Genomic DNA, 27,569 nt, shown 5'->3' with positions numbered 1-27,569 from the left:
CTCGTGTAATTCATTCTTTCCTAATTCCCCTCTTGTTACAGCAAAAAGTGTTCGCTAAAATAAAACAGAATGGCAGAATTTATGGCCCATTTTTCTCCCCATATTAATCAAACCCGCTGCTTTTCAAATATCTACCTATACAGGTCCATGTGTCCATTCTTGACACACGTATTCCTTAGGCAGTTTGGAAAGTCAATGCAACAGGATAAAGATGGAAAGTTCTGTTTTTTAAATTTAATACTAGATAAGCATATTTTATAAGTTATTTGCTTTCTTTGAAGGACTTTTAACTCTTCCCATGATAAAACAGGAATTCTCTCAAAGCCCTCCTAAAGGTTCATTGCAAAATTCAGCACTAAATGCTGGTTTTCATTTTTTTTCATTTTAGGCGCAAGAAACCATGAATTGACAGTCCCAATAACAAAAGAACATATTTTCATTTGTGTTGGTGATGTCTCCAAAGCAATGCCAGAAGGAGTCTTCTGAATGAATCATCTTGTAGAACTCCAGCTTTGTTGAATACCACAGACCCTCAGATATATCATCATACACTGGCCTACATAAAGATTCCCCCATGGCTCCAAAGATATCTAGGATTCTACAAACTTTTTATATTATACACCTTGCCATATTTAATATTAATAGCAGAGAAAGACCCCTCTTTCTCATGCCGTATGAACTTTTTTATAATGCTATTTTTTTTGTATATTTCTTGTATACTTATAAACTAATTCATGCATGTATTTGTCTTGGGTGATTAAGGAAGAATATATCTAGATCACGCTTTGCTTTTTATTGTGACTTTTCTACTTGTCTGAATATTTCTTAAGGGTTTATAAACAAAACAAATGCTGCTATTGATTAGCTGCAAGAATGCACTTTAGACATATATTTGACAATTCAAACTTTCAAAATAAATAAAGATGTCAGAGACTGGCCAATACTAAAACCATTTTAGGAAGGTGTTCTGAATTTTGTATGTATGTACTTTCTGACATTTAGATATACCAAAAGAATTGAAACAAAAAGCACTAAGAAATACAAGGTTGTATGATAGTAATTTAACACTTAGTCCCAGAACCTAGCATTGTGCCTTGCATTTAGCTGGCACATTTGTGGGATGAATTAAAAGAAAGCACTAGAAATTTCTCTCACCACGTTGAGTATACTTGTTTCAGCATGCAAAGGAACAGCTTCAAAAGGGGCTATTTCCTCTGTTGAAAACCAGGAATATTCTCCCAGCCCACTGGGTGTACTGCAACCCCTGGGCAATCCTTCACACACAGACTGTGTTTGATTTGGAATCTTCCTTTTACTTCATTCAACTTAGGGTTTCAAGCCCAGCACTCATCAGTCTCCAGGTATGAAAATTTTAAATTACTGATATTATACCCAACTCACATGCATAGCTATAAGGTAGAGGAGCAAGTGATGGCAGCATCACAGCAGTGTGAGTTGTAAATAAAAGAGAGAAAAAAACAGAACAACTAATGGGTCGTTCATAACTGAACAGAAGTATCTCTGTACATTACACCAGAACATCCAAAAGATTTCTACCGATGAGCACTTTGGAACGTAGGTGGATGGACCTTGGAGAGGGCTGCAGATGCAAGGGAGCTGCTGAGCCTGCCTCAGCCCCACTTGCTGTGGGAAGCTAGACTGGAGAGTGCAGCACCGGGTGGACAGGACGTCCAGCCAGCCCGACAGAGAACCAGGCACACTGTGGGGAGCAGGACGGAGACCAGTTTGGAGGCAGAGGAGGAGCAGGAGCACACTGGGCGCCCACTGCCAGGGACAGCAGCCACCTCCCTCACAGAGGCCTCTAAGGGGCTGCCTGGCTGGTCACAGCTGGAGGAACCTGTTTCTCTCCAGCAGCACGAATTCCTCAGGAGCGACCTCCCTGACGAGTGGAAGTGGAAAGAGGGAGACAAGAACAAAGGGCACTGAAGTATCTCACTCCCTGCCATCTGCCTCAGATTTCAGCAGGAGGTCCATGCATGGCCCTCTGGGGGCTCCCCGCAGTGCAGGATCTCCCTGCCAGGCTGTGGGCAACCACAGGAGCTGAGCCCACACATGCCCACTCTGCTGCCAGCTTTTTTACAGGCACTCCCTAGCACAGCCCCAGAGCCAGCTCAGGTAGAGAAACCGAAAACTTGAGCTATGGTGCCGCCTTCTGGAGAATAAAAGCAAGGTTTCTAATTGCCAGTGTTGAACAAAGTAAGCAACTAATAAAAGAAAAGTGTGTGCTACTTCAAACTCAATGGCAGGGGCACGTTTTACCAAGCACTATGAAAAATCACAGTGATATGGTATCACAATGAGAAAAACAATAATTCTTAATTCTCCAGCAACTGAACCCAAAGGCACAGAATACTGTGATCTGATAAAGAATTAAAAACAGCTGTGATGAAGGATTTATTTGCTGAGCTACAAGAAAACTCAGGCAATTCAAAAAAATAAAGTTACTGAATGTAAGGTGTTCTTTACCAAATATACTGAAATTTTTAAAAAGAACCAGACAAATTCTGGAGCTGAAGAATTCAATGAATGAGATCAAGAATGTATAGCGGGCTTCCCTGGTGGCGCAGTGGTTGAGAATCTGCCTGCTAATGCAGCGGACATGGGTTCGAGCCCTGGTCTGGGAAGATCCCACATGCCGCGGAGCAATTGGGCCCGTGCGCCACAACTACTGAGCCTGCGCGTCTGGAGCCTGTGCTGCTCAACAAGAGAGGCCATGATAGTGAGAGGCCCGCGCACCGCGATGAAGAGTGGCCCCCGCTTGCCGCAACTAGAGAAAGCCCTCGCACAGAAACGAAGACCCAACACAGCCAAAAATAAATATAAAAAAAAAGAATGTATAGAAAGCTTAGGAAATAAGGCAGATGAGATCTGGGAAAGAATCTGCAACTCGGAGGGTAGGAATTTAGAAATGACTCAGGAGGAGAGAGAACTAAGATTTTTAAAAAGTGAAGAAAACCTACGAGAACTCTCATATATGACGAGAAAATAAATATAAGAATAATGGTCTACCAGAAGGAGCAGAGAGGGAGACGGGAGCAGAGAGTGTGTATTTAAAAAAATAATAGCTGAGAATCTCCCAAGCCTGGGGAGGGAATTGCATATAAAAGTCCAAGAAGCTAACAGGACACCCTATTATCTCAATGCAAAAAGACCTTCTCCAAAACACACTATAATGAAACTGTCAAAAATCAAAGAAAAAAAAAATCTTAAAGGCATCCAGGGGTTAAAAAAAAGGTAACCTACAAAGGAATCCCAAGGCTATCAGTGGATTTCCCAGCAGAAATTCTACAGGCCAGGAGAGAGTGGCATGACATATTCAAAGTGTTGAAGATAAATACGGCCAGCCAAGAATACTTTATCCAGCGAAGTTGACCTTCAGCTATGAAGGAGAAATAAAGGCTTTCCCAGACAAACAAAACCTGCCATGCAGGAAATGCTGAAAGGAGTTCTTCAGCTGAAACAGAATGATGCTAATTAGTGACATAAAAACAAATGAAAGTACACATAAAAAGAGGTAAATTGGGACATCAAAAGTATAAAAGGGGAGGAGGAAAAAGGGTTGAATCTTTATAGGCTAATGAAAACAAGGTGCTATCAACAGCATGAAAAGGACTATTTTACCTATGAGGTATATTATAAGCCACAAGGTAACCACAAAACAAAAATCTAGAGGCATGAAACATTAAAAAAAAGGGCAGGAGTAGGGGGAAGACTGAGCAAATCACTAAGGAAAACCACCACTTTACAAAGGTAGACAGAAACAAACAAAAAAAAAGAAATGAGACAGAAAGGAGTGATATCGATAATCACTCCAAATATATGATATCACTTATATGAGGAATCTAAAAAAAAAAAAAAAAAAAAAAAAAGGATACAAATGGACCTATTCACAAAACAGAAACAGACTAACAGACCAAGAAAATAAACTTCTGGTTACCAAAGGGGAGGGATAAGTTGGCAGTTTGGGATTGACGCATCCACGCTACTATATTTAAAATATTTAAAATGAAAAGACAACCCACAGAATGGGGTTTGTAAATGATGCTACCGACAAGAGATTAATCTCCAAAATATACAAACAGCTCACGCAGCTCAATATCAAAAACAAACAAACAAAACAACCCAATCAAAAACAACCCAGATCTAAATAGACATTTCTCCAAAGAAGATATACAGATGGCCAAAAAGCACATGAAAAGATGCTCAACATCACTAATTATTATTAGAGAAATGCAAATCAAAACTATGAGACATCACCTCACATTGGTCAGAATACCTATCATCAAAAAAATCTACAAATAATATATGATGGAGAGGGTGTAGAGAAAAGGGAACCCTCCTACACTGTTGGTGGAAATGTAAACTGGTATAGCCACTATGGAGAACAGTATGGAGGTTCCTTAAAAAACTACAAATAGAACTACCGTATGACCCAGCAATCCCATGCCCAGGCACCTACCCAAAGAAAACCATAATTTGAAAACATACATGCACCCCAATGTTCATTGTAGCACTATTTACAATAGCTAGGATATGGAAGAAACCTAAATATCCATCAACAGAGGAATGGATAAAGAAGATGTGTACATATATACAATGGAATATTACTCAGCCATAAAAAAAACAAAATAATGCCACTTGCAGCAACATGGATGGACCTAGAGATTGTCATACTGAGTAAAGTAAGTCAGACAGAGAAAGGGACTTCCCTGGTGGTCCAGTGGGTACTACAAGCTCCCAAAGCAGGGGGCCCAGGTTTGATCCCTGGTCAGGGAACTAGATCTCTCATGCATGTCGCAACTAAGAGTTCGCATGCCACCACTAAGAAGTCAGCATGCCGCAACTAAGAAGTACGCATGCCACAACTAAGAGCCCACATGCCGCAACTAAGACCCAGTGCAGCCTAAATAAATAAATAAATATTAAAAAAAAACAGAAAGACAAATATCAGATGATATCGCTTATATGCAGAATCTAAAAAAAAAAAAAAAAGGATACAAATGAACCTATTTACAAAACAGAAAGACTCCCAGACTTAGAAAACGAATTTATGGTTACCAAAGGGGAGGGATAAATTGGGAGTTTGGGATTGACATATACACACTACTATATTTAAAATAGATAACAACAAGGACCTATTGTATAGCACAGGGAACTCTGCTCAATATTCTGTAATAACCTAAATGGGAAAAGAATTTGAAAAAGAATAGATACATGTATATGTATAACTGAACTACTTTGCTGGACACCTGAAACTAACACGACATTCTTAATCAACTACACTCCAATATAAAATATAAATTAAAAAAAGACTAAATCCGGAAGAAATAGCAAATATGAACAGACTAATAATAGCCAACTAGATTAAGTCTGTAATCATAAACCTCCCAACAAAGAACACCCCAGGACCAGATGGCTACACTGGCGAATTCTACCAAACATTCAAAGAATAATCAACATCAATCCTTCCCAAACGCTTACAAAAATTTGAGAAGGTAATACTTCCAAACTGATTCTATTATGAGGCCAGCATTACCCTGAAGCCAAAGCCAGATAAGGACACCACAAGAAATGAAAATGATAGTTCAATACCCCTGATGAATATAGGAACAAAAAGTCTCAACAAAGTATCAGCAAACTGAATTCAAGAACTCTTAAGAAGGATTGTACACCATGACCAAGCGGGATTTATGCCTTGTATGCAAGGATGGTTCAACATATGCAAATCAATAAATGTAATATATATTCATAAAATGAAAGACAAAAGTCACGTGGTCATCTCAATAGATGCAGAAAAACCATTTGACAAAATACAACATCCTTTCATGATAAAAACCTTTAGCAGATTGGGTATAGAAGGAACATACCTAAACATGATAAAGGTCATGTATAACAAATGCAAACCTAACATTATACTCAATGGAGAAAGATAGAAAGCTTTTCTTCTAAGATCAGGAATAAGACAAGGATGTCTACTCTCACCATTCTTATTCAATATAGTATTGGAAGCCCTAGCTAGTGTAACTAGGCAAGACAAAGAAATAAAAGGCATCCAAATTGGGGAAGAATAAGTTACTCTTCCTGTATACAGAAATGCAGGTGATATGATCCTGTATAAAGATAATCCCAAAGACTCTACTAAAAAACTGTTGGAACTAATCAATGATGTCAGTAAAGTTGCAGGATACAACATCAACATACAGAAATTAGTTGCATTTCTATACACTAAGGAGAAAACATATGAGAAAGAAATGAAACTATCCCATTTGCAATAGCATTGAAACAGTAACATACTTAGGAGTAATTTTTTTTTTTTTTTTTAATTTTTTTGGTTGTGCCTCGTGGCATGTGGGATCTTAGTTCCCTGAACAGGAATCAAACCCGCACCCCCTGCAGTGGAAGTGCACAGTCTTAACCACTGGACTACCAGGTAAGTCCCAGGAATAAATTTAACCAAGGAGGTGAAAGATATGTACAACAAAAATTATAAGACTGCTGAGAGAAATCAAAGAACACACAACAAATAGAAAAATATCTGTGCTCATGGATCAGAAGAATATTGTTAAAATGTCTATAATACTCAAAATATAGATTCAATGCAATCCCCATCAAAATATCAACAGTATTCTTCACAGAAATAGAAAAAAAATCCTAAAATTTGTATGGAACCACAAAAGACCCCAAATAGCCAAAGTAATCCTGAAGAAAAAGAACAAAGCTGGAGGTATCACACACTTCCTGATTTCAAACTGTACTACAAAGCTACAGTAATAAAAACAGTATGGTACTGGCACAAAAATAGACACATAGAGCAAGAACAGAATAAAGAGCCCAGAATTAACCCCAGCCTATAGGGTCAACTAATATTCAACAAGGGAGCCAAGTGCACCCAAAGTGGAGAAGACAGTTTCTTCAACAAATGGTGTGGGGAAACTGGATTAACATATGTTGAGCAATGAAATTAAACTCATACCTTACACCACTCACAAAAATTAATTCAAAATGTATCACAGACTCAAACATAAGATCTGATACTATAAAACTCCTAGAATGAAACATAGGGAAGAAGTTTCTCAACATTGGTTTTGGCATTGATTTTTTTGGATATGACAACAAAAGTACAAACAACAAAAGCAAAAATTAACAATCAACAAATGGGAGTACATCAAGCTTAAAAGCTTTTGCACAGTAAGGTACAATTAACAAAATGAAAAGGCAACCTACAAAATGAGAGAAAATTTTTACAAACTACGTATCAGATAAAGGGTTAATATCCAAAATATATTAAAAAAACTCATACAACCCAATATCAGAAAAACAAACAAAAAACCCCAATCTGATTAAAAAGTGAGAAGAACAAAACAGACATTTTTTTCAAAGAATATTTTCAAATGGCCAATGGGTTCATGAAAAGATGCTCAATATCACTAATCATCAGGGAAATGTGAATTAAAATCACAGTGAGCTATCACCTCATGCCTGTTAAGAATGGCAATCATCAAGAAGACAAGAGATAACAAGTGCTGGCAAGGATGTGAAGAAAAGGGAACCCGTACGCACTGTCAGTGGGAATGTAAATGGTGCAGGCACTATGGAAAACAGTATGGAGGTTCCTCAAAAAATTAAAAGTAGAATCACCATATGATCCAGACATCAAAGATAAATAATACATAAGTACTTCTAGGTATCTATCTGAAGACAACAAAAATGCTACCTTGAAAAGATATCTACACCCCCATGTTCATTGCAGCATTATTTACAATAGCCAAGACATGGAAACAACCTAAGTGTCCACAAACGAATGAATGGACAAAGAAAATGTGTTATATATAATAACAATGGAATATTATTCAACTATAAAAAGGAATAAAATCTTGCCATTTGAGACAACACGGATAAACGCTGAGCACATTTTGCTAAGTGAGATAAGTTAGACAAGTACTGTCTGATGTCACTTATATGTGGCATTTTAAAAAGCCGAACTTGTAAAACTCGAGAGTAATATGGTGGTTACTTGGGGATAGGAGGTGGGAGGATAGGAAAGATGTTAAGTTTACTTGCAACAAGTATAAATAAGCCCTAGAGATATAATGCACAGTATAGTGAACATAGACAAAAATACTGTATTATAAACATCAAACTTCCTAAGAGACTAGAACTTGATTATTCCAACTAGTGAAAAGAAAGAATAATTATGAAATGTGATAGAGATACTAAGTATTGCTACAATGGCAATATTATAATATACAAATGCTCTAACTATACATTATAAGGTGTTGAACACCTTAAAATTACACAAGGTTATATGTCAAATATATTTCAATAAAAAATGAAAAGCAGAGTTTTGCAATTGTAAAAAAAAAAGAAAGCACTAGATAATATAAAATAATTTGCCACTGAATTCACAAATTCAACGAATTGCCTGACAACCATAATATATATGTATTAAGTATGTTCTTCTAGACATTTCAACAGAAAACAAGGTTTGGGGACAACATAAATTAGAAGTACTATTGAACATCATGGTGAAATATCCATTCTTATCTGGGTGAACATACATTTTTCTCTAAGTTTTTTTTTTTTTTGAGGCTGAACTTTTTTATCACTAAAATTATAGTTTATCTGTTTTTTATTAATAGTGAAGGCATGATATTAGTCCTAGCCAAACGCAGATTCAAAGGTTAAGGAAAAAGACAAAATCCACTTTCTTGTCACTAATAGTATAGTAGTAAGCAGTGTCACAGGTGTGTTTCTAGAATGCTTCAGAGCACCTCTCTCAATAGATGCTACTGTATTTCATCTTTCTATTTCTTGACTTTTTATTTTTTTAAAATATCATATTGCTTAGTCTTTTGAAATACTTTTTTTTTTTGGCCATGCCACGTGGCTTTTGGGATCTCAGTTCCCTGACCAGGGATCAAACCCGGGTCCCAAGCAGAAGTGTGGAGTCCTAATCACTGGACTGCCAGGGAATTCCTGTGAAATACATCTTAACAGGAAGTTTTTACTATGATATGGGAACGTGGGGTAGTAGAATTTGTCTGAACAGTATGTTGAATCTAGTAAGCCCCTGAACTACACAAAATAAAGGGAAATGCATGGGCAGTTGATGTTTTGCTTAAATAGTTCTCTTAAATAGTCATGAAGAATGGCTGTAGTTAATTGGATGCTCAGTCTCTGATGCACTGTAAAGGTGTTATTTATCATTTACAGGTGAAGAAATAGATGGAAAGAGTTAATGACCTGCTCAAGGACCCCCCAAAGTCATAAATGATGGAGCTGATTTTTAAACCCAAGTCTGACATCAAAGCTGTTAACTACTTTGCTAATGACTGTGACTCATTTTTATAGTTTAACTAAAAATTTCTTAGCCCTAGTCAATTTTACCTGATAATTTCTGATGTTTTACAAAACAGGACTAATTTTTAGTCTTTTCTTATGGGTTTGTAGAACTTTATATGTCCTTTGGGTACTCTGGGCCTCATATCTTCTCCCAATCTGACTTTCTTTTCCCACTTTGGTTATAGTATTTTTTTTTAAGAAACTTAAGGGACTTCCCTGGTGGTGCAGTGGTTAAGACTCCATGCTCCCAATGTAGGGGGCCCGGGTTCAATCCTCCCTGGTCGGGGAACTAGATCCCGCATGCCGCAACTAAGAGCCTGCATGCTGCAACAAAGATCCTACATGCCGCATCTAAGACCCGGTGCAGCCAAATAAATAAATAAAAACTTAATTTTTAGAAAAGTTTAAGACTTACAGAATAATTGGAGGATAGTATAGAGAGTTCCCACATATCTCACAGCTAGCTTGTCCCTATTTTTTTTCTTTTTAATGATATCTTTATTGAAAAATTTTGAAATTTATTGAAAAAGTCATTAATTTTAATAATCTCTTTATATTCTCTATTTGATGAGACTGTCAACACTTCTTCCTTTGCTTCTTTAAGCAGAGTTTCCTTTGGTTCTTTGAACATATTTATAATGGCTACTTTAAGGTCTTTATTAAATCTAATATGTGATTGTTCTCACTGGCAGTTTTTGTTGCCTGCTATTTCCCCAAACATGTAGGTTTTCCTTTCTTTGTATGTCTTGCATTCTTTTTTTTCCCTTTGGAAACTAGACATTTTAGGTAACATAGCAAGACTAGGTACTGGTTCTCTGGCTTTTTGCTTATTTGTTTAGTGATTGGCTTGATGAGTCTAGTGAAGTCTGTTTTCTCCCCACATTGCGAAACATCTAACGTTGCTCTTAGATGGAGCAGCCTTGAGCACGCACAGTCACTCTGGGATGGCAGTGATTTCGGCAGGGCTCTCTTTGACTGTTTCTTTCCCTGGCCACAACCAGCGGTTAAGCCCCACTGACTGACAAGCTGCCCCTATTTTTTAACACACCAATATGATATATTTGTTACAATTAATAAACCAGTATTGATATATTAACTAAAGTCCATATTGTATTTAGGTTTCCTTAGTTTTTACCTAATATCTTTTGTCTTTCCCAAAATTCCATGTAGGAAACCATATTACATTTAGTCACTGGGTTTCCTTAGGCTCTTCTTGGCTGTGACAGTTTTTCAGACTTTTGGCTTTTATCGGGTTGGCCAAAAAGTGCCTTCGGTTTTCAAGTAAAAATAAAAGACACATTTTTCATTTTCACCAAGAACTTTATTGAGCAACATATTCACCCTTTTGTTCCACTACCTTCTGCCATTTTTCAGGCAACTTCATAATTCCATCTTCCCAAAACTTTTTATCTTTTTGAGCAAAGAACTGTTCTGGATGCTTTTTACAGTCTTCCAGGGAATTGAAATTTTTTCCATTAAGAAAATTTTGTAGAAACCAAAATAAATGGAAATCCTGAAGGTGCAATGTCTGGTAAATATGGCAGATGAATCAGAACTTGCCAGCCAAGCTGTAACAGTTTTTTTTTTTTTAATAAATTTATTTATTTTTGGCCGTGTTGGGTCTTCACTGCTGCACGCAGGCTTTCTCTAGTTGCGGCGAGAGGCGGCTACTCTGTTGTGGTGCGTGGGTTTCTCATTGCAGTGGCTTCTCTTGTTGTGGAGCACAGGCTCTAGGTGCACGGGCTTCAACAGTTGTGGCACATGAGCTCAGTAGTTGTGGCTCACGGGCTCTAGAGCGCAGGCTCAGTATTTGTGGTGCACGGGCTTATTTGCTCCGCGGCACGTGGGATCCTCCAGAACCAGGGATCGAACCCGTGTCCCCTGCTTTGGCAAGCAGATTCTTAACCACTGCGCCACCAGGGAAGTCCACAAGCTGTAGCAGTTTTTGCCTGGTCATCAAAGAAACATGTGGTCTTGAATTATCCTGATGGAATATTATGCATTTTCTGTTGACTAATTCTGGATGCTTTTCATTGAGTGCTGCTTTCAGTTGGTCTAATTGGGAGCAGTACTTGTTGGAATTAACCGTTTGGTTTTCCACAAGGAGCTCATAATAGAGGACTCCCTTCCAATCCCACCAAATACACAACATCACTTTCTTTGGATAAAGGCCAGCCTTTGGTGTGGTTGGTGGTGGGCCATTTCGATTAACATAACCAGGCTGGTGCAAATGATTTTCAGCACTTGATTTGGGTATTTTGAGTATGTCGGCTATCTCTCGTGTGGTATAATGTTGACTGTTCTCAATTAATGCCTTGATTTGATCACTGTCAACTTCAATTGGTCTACACGACCGTGGAGCATCATCCAGTGAGAAATCTCCAGCATGAAACTTCGCAAACCACTTTTAACATGTTCGGTCAGTCACAGCACCTTCTCCAGACACTGCACAAATCTTTTTTTGCGTTTCAGTTGTGTTTTTACCTTTATTGAAATAATAAAGCATAATATGCCAAAAATGTTGCTTTTTTCTTCCATCTTCAATATTAAAATAGCTACACAAAAATTCACCAATTTTGATAAATCTTTTTTTAAATGCATGCTGATATTTCAACTGTCACATACAATCTAACAAAATTGTTTTGAATGAAGTTAAAGACAACTAAGCGCTACTAGAGCCATCTTACGGAAAAAAACTAATGAACCTTTTGGCCAACCGAATAATTTTCAATTTTAATGTTATCAAACACATCAATCTTTTCCTTTCTGTTCTGTGCCTAATGAAAATTTCCATACAGTGATATCACAGAAAAACGCCTATGTTTTCCTGTAAAATTTTATAGTTTTGCTTTTCACATTATGTACGGTATGAGAAGGGAATTAAAAACATTCTTTCCCCACTCTCATACAGATAGAAAACTAGTTGTCCCACTGCTGGTTTTTGAAAAGGTACTCTTCCCCCTAACCACCTCTTTCCCACTTATAAAGCCATACCTCTGACCTTACCAAGTTCCCTTACAAATAGAGTGTATGTCTGGGTTCTCTGTTCTGATGGTCTGTTTATTTGTATGTCAATAACACTTTTAATTAATTCCATATGTATTTATCTGAGTACCTCCTATGTGCCAGGCACCGTTTTAGGAATTAGAAATGCAGCAGTAAACCAGTTTGTGCCCTCAGTGAAATTTACATTAAAGTTAATCGTCCCTTATAACGTAGAAAGTTATTAATGGCCTTTGATCCTTGCATTAAAACTTAAGGTCAATTTGTCAAATTCCACTGAAAAGCATAATGGAATTTTGATTGAAATTACACAATTTGGAGAGAATTACCCACTTTAAGATCCTTCCGGACTTCCCTGGTGGCACAGTGGTTAAGAATCCTCCTGCCAATGCAGGGGACACGGGTTTGAGCCCTGGTCCGGGAAGATCTCACATGCCGCGGAGCAACTAAGCTGTGCACCACAACTACTGAGCCTGTACTCTAGTGCCCGCGAGCCACAACTACAGAATCCCTCACGCCTCGAGCCCATGCTCCACAACGAGAAGCCACCACAATGAGAAATCCGTGCACTGCAACAAAGAGTAGCCCCCACTCGCCGCAACTAGAGAAAACCTGCGTGCAGCAACCAGGACCCAACGCAGCCAAAAATAAATAATTAAAAAAAAAAAAAAGATCCTTCCATCTGTGAACATATCACTCTTTTTAGTTTGCCTTTGATGTTGTTCCATAAAATTTTATGACTTAAAATGATGGTCATCCACATCTTGTTAGATTTATTCCTAGAAACCATATGACTTTAATTGCTATTGTATGAGATATATTTTTTAATATTGTACCTTCTAATTGACTTTTGCTGAGTACAGGAATGCTGCTGGGTTTTGTATATTAATCTTGAATCTAGTAACCTTGCCAAACTACTTATTAATCTGAACTGTTTGTCTATGGAACCTCTTGGAACTTCTGGGTAAACAATCATATCATCTATGAATAACGAAGTTTACGACTTTCCAATTTTAATACTTTTTCTTATCTTCCGGAGATGGCTAAACTCTAAAATAGTCATTGGAACAGAAGCAAAGAAAGCAGGCATCCTTTTTTGTTCCTGATTTTAAGGAGTTTGTTTCTAAAGTTTCATCATTAAGTATGATGTTTGCTGTACATTTCTGGTAGATACCTTAAGATATGGAAGTTACCTTCTAACCCAGTTTTCTACAATCTATGGGAATAGTTACTTAATTTTATCAAGTGATTTTTCTGAGTCCATAAAAAGTTCATGTAGATTTTCCTCTTTGTTAATAAATTATTTTTAATAGATTTCATTATGTTGAACTATCATGTTTAGTCATGATATACCATATTTTTACATACAGTACAGATTCAGTTCATTAATTTTTGGGCTTTTTTCCCCCAGTTTGAGATATAACTGACCGTAATATTTTATTTTGGAATGTGTTTACATTCATAACTGAGACGAGCCTATAATTTACCTTTCTCACACTCTAAGATTGTTTTGTTACTACGATTATAAAACAACTTGTGGAATAAAGTATTAATTTAATTCAAAAAGTATTTCTTATACAGATGGCCAATAGGCACATGAAAAGATGTTCAACATCGCTAATTATTACAGAAATGCGTATCAAAATTACAATAAGGTGCCACCTCACACTGTCAGAATGGCCATCAATAAAAAGTCTACAAATAACAAATGCTGGATGTGGGTGCGGAGCAAAGGGAACCCTCCCCTACACTGTTGGTGGGAATGTAAGTTGGTGCAGCCACTATGGAAAAGAGTATGAGATTTCCTCAGAAAACTAAAAATAGAATTACCATATGATCCATCAATCCCACTCCTGGGCATATATCCAGACAAAACTGTAATTCAAAAAGATACATGCACGCTGGGACTTCCCTGGTGGTCCAGTGGTTAAGAACCCACCTTCCAATGCAGGGGACACGGGTTCAATCCCTGGTTGGGGAACTAAGATCCCACATGCCACGGAGCAACTAAGACCGTGCACGCCGCAACTACTGAGCACACAAGCCACAACTAGAGAGCCCACGTGCCGCAACTACAGAGCCCATGTGTTCTGGAGCCTGCACGCCACAACTAGAGAGCCCATGTGCTCTGGCACCCGCGCACAACTAGAGAGCCCGCGTGCCGCAACTACTGAGCCCACATGCCACAACTAGAGAAAAGCCTGTGTGCCACAATGAAAGATTCCCCATGCTGCAATGAAGATCCCGTGCAACAAAGATCCAACGCAGCCAAAAATAAATAAATAAATAAGTAAATAAATTTTTTTTAAAAAAGAGAGAATATCAGAAGTCAAAGAAGCTATTAAAGACTATCGGGATATTAGAAGACTCAAGAGACAACTGGAAATGGTTCCCACCAGTCAGAAACAAGATAATTAGAGCATCAAAAAGAATGGCAACTGTAATGTACTAAAATAAATAAAACATATGTTTAAGAAAAAAATAACTTCTCCCTTTGATTAAAAGAAAAAAAAAGATACACGCACCCCTATGTTCATAGCAGCACTATTCACAATAGCCAAGGCATGGAAACAATCTAAATGTCCATCGACAGATGAATGGATAAAGAAGATGTGGTACATATACACAATGGAATATTAGCCATAAAAATGAAAGAAATAATGCCATTTGCAGCAACATGATGCAACTAGAGATTATCATACTAAGTGAAGTAAGTCAGAGAAAGACAGAGAGGACAGACAGCAGAAGCAAGAAAAACTACAATTCTACAGCCTGTAGAAGGAAAACCACATTCACAGAAAAACAGACAAAATGAAAAGGCAGAGGACTTTGTACCAGATGAAGGAACAAGATAAAACCCCAGAAAAACTAAATGAAGTGGAGATAGGCAACCTTCCAGAAAAAGAATTCAGAATAATGACAGTGAAGATGATCCAGGACCTCGGAAAAAGAATGGAGGCAAAGATTGAGAAGATGCAAGAAATGTTTAACAAAGACCTAGAAGAATTAAAGAACAAACACACAGAAGAGTTAAAGAACAAACAAACAGAGATGAAAATACAATAACTGAAATGAAAAATACACTAGAAGGAATCAATAGCAGAATAACTGAGGCAGAAGGACGGATAAGTGACCTGGAAGACAGAATGGTGGAATTCACTGCCATGGAACAGAATAAAGAAAAAAGAATGAAAAGAAATGAAGACAGCCTAAGAGACCTCTGGGAAAACATTAAACGCAACAACATTCGCATTATACGGGTCCCAGAAGGAGAAGAGAGAGAGAAAGGACCAGAGAAAATATTTGAAGAGATTATAGTTGAAAACTTCCCTAACATGGGAAAGGAAATAGCCACCCAAGTCCAGGAAGCGCAGAGAGTCCCAGGCAGGATAAACCCAAGGAGAAACATGCCGAGACACATAGTAATCAAACTAACAAAAATTAAAGACAAAGAAAAATCACTGAAAGCAACAAGGTGAAAATGACAAATAACATACAAGGGACCTCCCATAAGGTTAACAGCTGATTTCTCAGCAGAAACTCTACAAGACAGAAAAGAGTGGCATGATATATTTAAAGTGAAGAAAGGGAAAAACCTACAACCAACATTACCCGGCAAGGATCTCATTCAGATTCAAATGGAGAAATCAAAAGCTTTACAGACAAGCAAAAGCTAAGAGAATTCAGCACCACCAAACCAGCTCTACAACAAATGCTAAAGGAACTTCTCTAAGTGGGAAACACAAGAGAAGAAAAGGACCTACAAAAACAAAACCATAACAATTAAGAAAATGGTAACAGGAACATACATATCGATAATTACCTTAAACCTGAGTGGATTAAATGCTCCAACCAAAAGACAGAGGCTCGCTGAATGGATATAAAAACAAGAACTATATATATGCTGTCTACAAGAGACCCACTTCAGACCTAGGGACACATAGAGACTGAAAGTGAGGGGATGGAAAAAGATATTCCATGCAAATGGAAATCAAAAGAAAGCTGGAGTAGCAATACTCATATCAGATAAAAGAGACTTTAAAATAAAGAATGCTACAAGAGACAAGGCAGGACACTACATAATGATCAAGGGATCAATCCAAGAAGACATAACAATTATAAATGTATATGCACCCAATATAGGAGCACCTCAATAAATAAGGCAACTGCTAACAGCTATAAAAGTTGAAATCAACAGTAATGCAATAATAGTGGGGGACTTTAACACCTCACTTACACCAATGGACAGATCATCCAAACAGAAAATTAATACGGAAACACAAGCTTTAAATGACACAATAGACCAGATAGATTTAATTGATATATACAGGACATTCCATCCAAAAACAGATTACACACTCTTCCCAAGTGCGCACAGAACATTCTCCAGGATAGATCACATCTTGGGTAACAAATCAAGCGTCAATAAATTTAAGAAAACTGAAATCATATCAAGCATCTTTTCTGACCACAACACTATGAGATTAGAAATCAATTACAGGGAAAAACACGTAAAAAACACAAACACATGGAGGCTAAACAATACATTACTATATAACCAAGAGATCACTGAAGAAATCAAAGAGGAAATCAAAAAAATACCTAGAGACAAATGACAATGAAAACACGACAATCTAAAACCTATGGGATGCAGCAAAAGCAGTTCTAACAGGGAAGTTTATAGCAATACAAGCCTACCTCAAGAAACAAGAAAAATCTCAAATAAACAATCTAAGCTTACACCTAACGGAACTAGAGAAAGAAGAACAAACAAAACCCAAAGTTAGCAGAAGGAAAGAAACCATAAAGATCAGAGCAGAAATAAATGAAACAGAAGCAAAGAAAATAATAGTAAAAATCAATAAAACTAAAAGCTGGTTCTTTGAGAAGATAAAATTGACAAACCATTAGCCAGACTCACCAAGAAAAAGAGGAAGAGGACTCAAATCAATAAAATTAGAAATGAAAAAAGAGAAGTTACAACAGACACCGCAGAAATACAAAGCATCCTAAAAGACTACTACAAGCAACTCTATGCCAATAAAATGGACAACCTGGAAGAAATAGACAAATTCTTAGAAAGGTATAACCTTCCAAGACTGAACCAGGAAGAAATAGAAAATATGAACAGACCAATCACAAGGAATGAAATTGAAACTGTGATTAAAAATCTTCCAACAGGGCTTCCCTGGTGGTGCAGTGGTTGAGAATCTGCCTGCCAATGCAGGGGACACGGGTTCGAGTCCTGGTCTGGGAGGACCCCACATGCCGCGGAGCAACTAGGCCCGTGAGCCACAATTACTGAGCCTGCGCGTCTGGAGCCTGTGCTCCGCAACAAGGGAGGCCGCGATAGTGAGAGGCCCGCACACCGCGATGAAGAGTGGCCCCCACTTGCCGCAACTAGAGAAAGCCCTCGCACAGAAACGAAGACCCAACACAGCCATAAATAAATAAGTAAGGAAGGAAGGAAGGAAGGAAGGAAGGAAGGAAAAAAAAAAATGTTCCAACAAACAGAATTCCAGGACCAGATGGCTTCACATGTGAATTCTATCAAACATTTAGAGAAGAGCTAACACCCATCCTTCTCAAACTCTTCCAAAAAATTGCAGAGGAAGGAACACTCCCAAACTTATTCTATGAGCCCACCATCACCCTGATACCAAAACCAGACAAAGATACTACAGAAAAACAAAATTACAGACCAGTATCACTGATGAATATAGATGCAAAAATCCTCAACAAAATACTAGCAAACAGAATCCAACAACACATTAAAAGGATCATACACCATGATCAAGTGGGATTTATCCCTGGGATGCAAGGATTCTTCAATATACACAAATCAATCAATTTGATACACCATATTAACAAACTGAAGAATAAAAACCGTATGATCATCTCAATAGATGCAGAAAAAGCTTTTGACAAAATTCAACACCCATTTATGATAAAAACTCTCTAGAAAGTGGGCACAGAGAGAACCTACCTCAACATAATAAAGGCCATATATGACAAACCCACAGCAAACATCATTCTCAATGGTGAAAAACTGAAACCATTTTCTCTAAGATCAGGAACAAGACAAGGATGTCCACTGTCACCACTATTATTCAACATAGTTTTGCAAGTCCTAGCCACGGCAATCAGAGATGAAAAAGAAATAAAAGGAATACAAATTGGAAAAGAAGAAGTAAAACTGTCACTGTTTGCAGATGACATGATACTATACATAGAGAATCCTAAAGATGCCACCAGAAAACTACTAGAGCTAATCAATGAATTTGGTAAAGTTGCAGGATACAAAATTAATGCACAGAAATCTCTTGCATTCCTATACACTAATGATGAAAAATCTGAAAGAGAAATTAAGGAAACACTCCCATTTACCACTGCAACAAAAAGAATAAAATACCTAGGAATAAACCTACCTAAGGAGACAAAAGACCTGTATGCAGAAAACTATAAGACAATGCTGAAAGAAATTAAAGATGATACAAACAGACGGACAGATATACCCTGTTCTTGGATTGGAAGAATCAATACTGTGAAAATGACTATACGATCCAAAGCAATCGACAGATTCAATGCAATCCATAGCAAATTACCAGTGGCATTTTTTACAGAACTAGAACAAAAAATCTTAAAATTTGTATGGAGACACAAAAGACCCCGAATAGCCAAAGCAGTCTTGAGGGAAAAAAACAGAGCTGGAGGAATCAGACTCCCTGACTTCAGACTATATTACAAAGCTACAGTCATCAAGACAATATGGTACTAGCACAAAAACAGAAATATAGATCAATGGAACAAGACAGAAAGCCACACACCTATGGTCAACTAATCTATGACAAAGGAGGCAAGGATATACAATGGAGAAAAGACAGTATCTTCAATAAGTGGTGCTGGGAAAACTGGACAGCTACATGTAAAAGAATGAAATTAGAACACTCCTTAACACCATACACAAAAATAAACTCAAAATGGATTAGATACCTAAATCTAAGACTGGACACTATAAAACTCTTGGAGGAAAACATAGGAAGAACACTGTTTGACATAAATCACAGCAAGATCTTTTTTGATCTACCTCCTAGAGTACTGGGAATAAAAACAAAAATAAACAAATGGGACCTAATGAAACTTAAAAGGTTTTGCAAAGCAGAGGAAACTACAAACAAGACGAAAAGACAACCCTCAGAATAGGAGAAAATATTTGCAAACGAATCAACGGACAAAGGATTAATCTCCAAAATATATAAATAGCTCATGCAGCTCAATATTAAAAAAACAAACAGCCCAATCAAAAAATGGGCAGAAGACCTAAATAGACATTTCTCCAAAGAAGACATACAGATGGCCAAGAAGCACATGAAAAGCTGCTCAACATCACTAATTATTAGAGAAATGCAAATCAAAACTACAATGAGGTATCACCTCACACCAGGTTAGAATGGGCATCATCAGAAAATCTACAAACAACAAATGCTGGAGAGGGTGTGGAGAAAAGGAAACCCTCTTGCACTGTTGGTGGGAATGTGAATTGATACAGCCACTATGGAGATCAGTATGGAGGTTCCTTAAAAAACTAAAAATAGAATTACCATGTGACCCAGCAATCCCACTACTGGGCATATACCCAAAGAAAACCATAATTCAAAAAGACACATGCACCTCAATGTTCACTGCAGCACTATTTACAATAGCCGGGTCACGGAAGCAACCTAAATGCCCATCGACAGACAAATGGATAAAGAACATGTGGGACATATATACAATGGAATATTACTCAGCCATAAAAAAGAACGAAATTGGGGCATTTGTAGAGACGTGGATGCATCTAGAGACTATCATACAGAGTGAAGTAAGTCAGAAAGAGAAAAACAAATACCGTATATTAACACATATATGTGGAATCTAGAAAAATGGTACAGATGAACCGGTTTGCAGGGCAGAAATAGAGACACAGATGTAGAGAACCAATGTATGGACACAAAGGGGGGAAAGCGGCGGGGGGTGGGGGTGGTGGTGTGATGAATTGGGAGATTGGGACTGACATGTATACACTGATGTGTATAAAATTGATGACTAATAAGAACCTGCTGTATAAAATAAATAAATAAAATTCAAAAAAAAAGAGAAAGGCAAATACCATATGATATTTCTTATATGTGGGATCTAAAATATGACACAAATAAACTTATCTATGAAACAGAAACAGAGTCACAGACACAGAGAACAGACTTGTGGTTGCCAATGGGGAGGGGGTTGGAGGACGGATGAATTGGGAGGTTGGGGTTAGCAGATGCAAACTATTATATATAAAATGGATAAACAACAAGGTCCTACTGCATAGCACAGGGAACTATATTCAATATCCTATGATAAACCATAAGGGAAAAGAATGTTAAAAAAAGGAATGTACATATATGTATAACTGAATCACTTTGCTGTACAGCACAAATGAACAAAACATTGTAAAACAACTATACTTCAATTAAAAAAAACTATTTCTTATTAGTATAGTTTAAAATGGGAAAAATCTTGTTTTACTGTGTGTTGATATGTATTATATTCACCAGATCGGTTTTTTGTTAAGTACACTGGTGAGGGAAGTATGTTTTGGACTGATTCATTCTGGCTTTGGAAACGTTTGAATTTTTCAATAACTTTACGTTTTTCCTCCCAAATTCCACTATAACTGCTTCCTAGATTTAGATGAAAACTCAAAACAAGTTTTATTTTTAGAAACCTTGATAGTTTTTTTTTAAAAAGCTTTTAAAAAAGTTTGGGATATTAAGATATGTTTACATTTGTGGATAAGATGAACCCAAGTGGGACTCTAAATTGGGGGATTCCAATGGAAATGTTTGGTCAGGGATGATGAGATAATGGCACTGATTAAACAAAGCAGGTTCCTGGGGAAAACAAAAAACAAAAAACTGAATCACCTTTCCAGGAAACTAGGCAAATTCCAAGAGGGAAATAATTGATGAAATGTAAAGATTACCATTTTGTCAGTAGGAGTTAAATTTAAGGTTCAGATATGTAATAAACGATACACATACACGTTGTAGACAATTCAAAATACCAAAAATAAAGGAAAAGTTAAGACACTGATGAAAGAGACTGAAGACCCAAACAAATGGAAAGATATTCCATGCTCATGGTTCTAAGAATACTGATAAAATGTCCATACTACCCAAAGCAATCTACAGATTCAATGCAATCCCTGTCAAAATTCCAATGGCATTTTTCACAGAAATACAACAACCCTAAAATTTATATGGAACCACAACACATCCTGAATAGCCAAAGCAATCTTGATAAAGAAGAACAAAGCTGGAGACATCACAAAGCTACAGTAATCAAACAGTATAAAAACAAACACACAGATCCATGGAACAGAATAGAGAGCCCAGAAATAAACTCATGCACATACAGTCAATTAATTTATGACAAAGGAGCTAAGAATATACAATATTCAATAAATGCCATTGGGACACTAGACAGCCACATGCAAAAGAATGAAAAGTAGACCACTATCTTACACCATACACAAAAAATTAACTCAAAACGGATTAAAGAATTGAATGTAAGGCCTGAAACCATAAAACTCCTAGAAGAAAGCATAAAGCAGTAAGCTCCTTGTCACAGGTCTTGGTGATGATTTTTTGGATCTGACTCCAAAAGCAAAGGCAATAAAAGCAAAAACAAATTAGTGGGATTACATTAAACTAAAAAGCATGTGCACTGAAAAGGAAACTATCAACAAAATGAAAAGGCAACCTACTGAATGGGAAAAGATATTTGCAAATCATGTACCTGACAAAGCGTTAATATCCAAAATATATTAAAAACTCATACAACTCAATAACAAAAAACCAAACAATCAAATTAAAAAACAGGCAGATCTGAATAGATATTTTTTCAAAGACATACAGATGGGCAACAGGTACTTGAAAAGGTGCTCAACATCATTACTAATCAGGGAAACACAAACTTAAACCACAAAGAGCTATCATCTCCCACCTGTTAAGAATGGCTATCATCAACAAGAGCTAACAAGTGTTGGCGAAGATGGGGAGAAAGGGAACCCTCGTGCACTGCTGGTGGGAATGTAAATTGGTGCAGGCGCTACGGAAAACAGTATGGAGGTTCCTTCGAAAATTAAAACCACTATAATCTGTCCCACGCCCCAACCCACAGCGCTGGATTCTGAACACGGCCCGGGCAGGTGTGGCAGTGCCCCCTTGTCATGAAGTGGCCTGCATGACCAGGGAACCCCACGGCCCCCTGTCAGGACAGTGTGGCATTGCCAGCCAACTCTAGATATAGTGCACCAGGTAGTGCCCTGTCCACTTGCCCCGTTGCTGGGCAGGAGATGCACTTGTTTGGCGTCTACCGTGTCTGGGCACAAACAGCGCCCCTTAAACCGCCACCCGAGGGTACAGCAGGACAATGGCCTCTGCCCCGTGCCCCTCATTCTCCGACTCCCTCAGTGGCCCAGAGGCTGCCTCCCACTGGGCTCTCGGCTGCATCCCCACACCTTGTTGGGGAGCGCCTTCTCACCTGGCCTGTTCCCGCTAGTTGGAAACAGCTGCGTAGATCAGTCCCCATCAAGTTTGTACAGCCCTTGTAACTACTCCCCCCCAAACCCACCCACTTCGGTGCTGGCTGGGACTGGACTGGGTCCGCCGTGCCAGCCCTTTTGGACCTAACTCCTGTAGTGTCTGCTTTGACCCCTGCCCCAGTCTCTGCTCCCTGTGTCCCCTGTCCTCTGGCCTGGAAGTTAAGGAAGGCTGCATGGAGGAAGCAGCTGCTCTCATTATTCAGTGTAAGTGGGAGGGTGTCTTGGCAGAGAAGGGTGCTTCCCCTATGTACAGGCTTACCAGCAGCCCTGGCCCACTGGGACAGCTTCGATGCAGGAGGGTGGGGTGCGGGGCCTCCTCGCCAGTCTCGGCTCCCTTCCAGGCACTTGCCCACTGTGTTAGCAGCTAGTCGTGTTTGGGCCCGCGCTGCCCCCTCTGCTCTTCAGGAGTCCTGCCTCCAAGTGCCCATGTGCACTTGGCTGCTTCAGCACTCACGCCCAGCGCTGTAACGACCTGTGTCTCTGGATTGACTGTGAGCCCCTAGGGCAGGGCTCCATCAGTCAACCTTGTGTCCCTGCTACACATCGGCGCTATTAAACATGAGTTGCATCCATGGAAAAAAAAAAAAACCCAGAAATTCTACTTCTGAGTATTTACTAGAAGACAACGAAAAACACTAACTTGAAAAGATACCTGCACCCCCATGTTCACTGCAGCATTATTTACAATCTCCAACGCATGGAAACGACCAAAGCGTCCACCAACGGATGAATGGATAAAGAAAATGTGATGGAATACTATTCAGCAAAAAAAGAATAAACTCTTGCCATTTGAGACAACATAGGTGGAACTTGAGAGCGTTATGCTAAGTGAAATAAGTCAGAGAAAGGCAAATACCACATGACCTCATTATATGTGGAATCTAAACAAACAGACAAAAAAAACCCCCAAAAAACCAAAAACAAGCTCATAGATACAGGAAACAGATTTGCGGTTGCCCGAGGTGGGGATGCGGGGCTGAGTGAAACTGGTGAAGGGGGATCAAAGCTACAAATTTCCAGTTATAAAATACATAAGTCATGGGGATGTAAGGTACAGCATGGTGACTACTGTGAATAATGTACCACACACTGAAAAGTTGCTTACAGAGTAGACCTCATCACACACAAATAAATTTTTCTCTATGTATGATTGATGGATGTTAACTAGACTTATTATGATGATCACTTCCCAGTACAAACAAATGTCGAATATTATGTTGTACACCTGAAACTAATATATCAATTATACCTCAATTTAAAAAATTCTAAAGAAAACCTCTCAGCATGAACCCAACACCAGTTTCATTAGCTTCAAAGGACACAAGAAGGCAATACAGCACCTAGCCAGACAGCAGTTACATCAAGAGGTCTTTTAACATCACAAGTACAGTTTCAAGGCATTTACATCCAACCACGGGTTCCCTTATTTACAAAAAAAAAAAAAAAAAAATGAAGCTTAAGTGGCAAGTTCCCCTATATTCCTAATATATCTTTTATGCTTTGGGAAAAAAAAAAAAAGAAGACAAAATTTACTCATAATCCCCAAACCCATCCCTCTCTGCACACACAAGAAGGAAACACTGAATTTAGGTTCCTAGATTCCAAATCCAGGTTCGGCCTCGTAGTAACTGCGGAATCTTGTGTAGTTACCGGGCCTACACCTTAGTTTTGCCATCCACAAAATGGAGATAATAGTACTTACCTCTTATGCTGGGTGAGGATTAAATGAATCCTTGCAGAGTGTGGCTCAGTGCCTGGGTCACAGTAGGCGCTCAAACGCCTCTGCTACAGTAACGTTGCAGGTTTCTCATTTTCTCCTATATTCACTTAGCATTTTATCCGAGAAGCTGCGCTAAGCACCGGGACCTCCAGGTTAAAACCTATTTCCTGCTCTTCAGCAGGTCACTGCCTGCTTAAACACTCTCACACAGGCTACAGCAGGTGGGAGTGATACCTATTTATCCAGGCAACTTTTTGCTAAAAATATTTTTACTGTTCACAAGCCCTAAGTTTTTACCCAAGCCTCGGGAACTAGCGTCTGCAAACACTTTTTGAACTCGCAAACGAGCGAGATATGTGTTTGCGCAGGCGTCTTTGGTGTGTTGTCGCGAGAGGTTCTAGTCCCGCCTCTTCCGGTAGACTCGGGCGCCGATTGGTCCGCTTGGCTAGTATAAGATGCTGCGCGAAGGCGGGCATTTCCTTTTCCTCAGTTTCCGCTAAGGTGCTCGGTCCTTCCGAGGAAGCTAAGGCCGCGTTGGGGTGAGATCCTCACTTCATCCGGCGACTAGCACCGCGCCCGGCAGACCCTGCCTAGCACTCGTCCGCACCATGGCCTCCGTCTCGGAGCTCGCCTGCATCTACTCGGCCCTCATCCTGCACGACGATGAGGTGACGGTCACGGTGAGTGCGGGCGTGGGCCGGTGGCGGGGCGCAGGTTCCCCGCCCTCGCAGGCGTCCGGGGCGGACTCTTCTGGCCGGAGCCGCGGCCATCGACACCCCAACGGAGGGGGACGGGCGGGACGGGCTCCCATCGGGTGGTCCCATGTGCGGGGCGGCCTGGGGCCTCGGCCACGTGCCCGCCCCGGAGGGAGTGGCTTTCACTTGGCGGCGCGCTCGGGCTTTGAGAACCTGTATTTAGAGAAACTTGTGCAACACGTAGGCAGCCTCATCCGCAGCTAGAAAATGCCCCAGGACGCTTTATACCTCCATTTGGTGTGATTTCCTTTCGTGCTCTTGAGAAGACCCCCTGGGGCCTGGCTGCGTGGTGTGGAGGCTCTGCTCCACCTCTGGCCTTGCCTCACAACTTAAAATAGCTGCGTGACTTGAGCAAGTCCCAGCCTGTGAAGTGGCAGCGATGAACTCGAGGCCGTGCAAAGTACCTGGCACACAAGAGCAGAGGCTTTTTTTTTTGCCTTTAGAGTGGAAGAAAGAGTCGTCTTAAATTAGCATACATGCGATGCCGATAGAATATTTAAACTGGGTAAACGTAGTTTTGTACCCATGTTACGAGTGATTTGCTTTCAATTTGCAGTATTTCGGAGACATTTACGGAAGCTAAACTTTGCTGTCTGATGGATTGCCGTTTTTATTTGTTTTAGGAGGATAAGATCAATGCCCTCATTAAAGCAGCCGGTGTCAATGTTGAACCTTTCTGGCCAGGCTTGTTTGCAAAGGTAAGGTGATGGTGGCAGTGATTTGGAGAAGCAAATTTTGGAAGACCATTAAGTCAGGTGCTCATTCTAACCTCCAGAAGTGCCAGAATTCCACTCGACTTGTCCAAGTATGAGCAATAATTTCCTCATTTCTATCTCTAGGAGCTAATTAAGGTTTTGCTTTGTTATGTCTTTTTCTCTTGGTCTCAGACTCTGCTTTCTCTTTCCTTCTGTTCTAAAATCATGAGGAAAATATATTAACCAGGTCATTCCTTCATAAAACGGTCACCCAGGAGGTAACAGACTAATGAAAACCGGATTCCTACCCAAGGAACTTAGCACTGGCTACCTTCCATTGTGTAGGCTACTTAATCTCTGGCAAGTGAAACTGATAGTCTCTAACTATTCACCTCCTGTCCTTCAACCTTGAGACTTGAAAGATTGGAAACATTATTCCTAAAGCATCTTCAGTGAATTCCCTTGGGAAAAGTCCCAGCATTACATAGTATAAAAAACGGAATTCACTCTAAAGAGGAGACATGAACTGTGGAAAGCATCTTGGTTTGAGTGTTTAAGGAAGCTTGAAATTTCTCCTAGCAAGTTAAGCCAGCATTTTGGGGCTGGAACAAAAGGACAGAACTAAGCATTTACCTGTATATGCATGTGTATTACAGGCTTTGGCCAATGTCAACATCGGGAGCCTCATCTGCAACGTGGGGGCAGGTGGACCTGCCCCAGCAGCTGGTGCTGCACCAGCAGGAGGTCCTGCCCCCTCCACCACTGCTGCCCCAGGTAGGAAACTTGGTATCAGAGCGTGGAGATTAAAAGCATTATAGGCAAAATTGTTCTTCATTTGCTAAGAGTAGATGATGTATAGAAATCTTAAAACCAGAGGCATAGTTTGATGAGGGAAATCCAGGGTATTTTTGACCACGTAAGTTGAAGGGCCTGGAGCTCTTTGGAGTTTGAGAGAGGTAACTGACTATTTTTTGTTTTGTTTTTAGCTGAGGAGAAGAAAGTGGAAGCAAAGAAAGAAGAATCTGAAGAGTCTGATGATGACATGGGCTTTGGTCTTTTTGACTAAACCTCGTTAGTAGCACGTTCAATAAAAAGCTGAGCTCTTTGCTGCTGTTGGTCTTACTGATAGTTCTGGGGATGTGTTGTGTAAAGATGAACTGTGGCTTTCAGTGGTCTCTTCCTGAAAGAAGCTGGGTGCAGCATTGAGAACTGCATGGAGAGGCAGGAGGAGAAAGGTTCAGAGCAGACACCTTGTCCGGACTGCCCACATGACTTCATGATTACAGGCTCTGTCTTCTAGACCTCGATAAGAGTCACTGTTGGGGGTGATCCAGCCCTCAGATTTCTGAAAAACTAATAAATGAAGTAGCTTTTGGGGGAGAGGTGATTGAATGGTGGTGTGA

General features: G+C 39.4%; 2 protein-coding genes and 1 long non-coding RNA gene across 8 annotated transcripts in view; 2 read left to right on the top strand and 1 right to left on the bottom strand.

Annotated features, from left to right (window-relative positions):
- Positions 1-689, top strand: part of KIF23 (kinesin family member 23) — a 34,380-nt gene extending 33,691 nt beyond the window's left edge. For all 6 annotated transcript variants that reach the window (XM_061181959.1, XM_061181957.1, XM_061181954.1 and 3 more), the window contains one exon: positions 389-689. In XM_061181959.1, coding sequence (XP_061037942.1) covers positions 389-404 — 16 coding nt within the window. In that variant the 3' untranslated portion in view covers positions 405-689. The remainder of the gene's footprint in view (positions 1-388) is intronic.
- Positions 1-25,050, bottom strand: part of LOC133085083 (uncharacterized) — a 33,560-nt gene extending 8,510 nt beyond the window's left edge. Inside the window, exon 1 of the long non-coding RNA XR_009699524.1 lies at positions 24,699-25,050. This is a non-coding gene — a long non-coding RNA (uncharacterized LOC133085083). The remainder of the gene's footprint in view (positions 1-24,698) is intronic.
- Positions 25,051-25,197: 147 nt separating this feature from the next.
- On the top strand, positions 25,198-27,272 carry RPLP1 (ribosomal protein lateral stalk subunit P1). The gene is made up of 4 exons (XM_061181952.1): positions 25,198-25,396; positions 26,095-26,169; positions 26,823-26,940; positions 27,153-27,272. The coding sequence occupies exons 1-4, from the start codon at positions 25,325-25,327 to the stop codon at positions 27,230-27,232; spliced, it is 345 nt and encodes a 114-aa protein (XP_061037935.1). The 5' UTR covers positions 25,198-25,324; the 3' UTR covers positions 27,233-27,272.
- The last annotated feature ends 297 nt before the right edge of the window (positions 27,273-27,569 follow it).

This window comes from Eubalaena glacialis, chromosome 2, assembly GCF_028564815.1.
Source record: "Eubalaena glacialis isolate mEubGla1 chromosome 2, mEubGla1.1.hap2.+ XY, whole genome shotgun sequence".
Classification (NCBI taxonomy): Eukaryota; Metazoa; Chordata; class Mammalia; order Artiodactyla; family Balaenidae; genus Eubalaena; species Eubalaena glacialis.
This window is presented reverse-complemented; position numbering and strand designations above follow the sequence as displayed.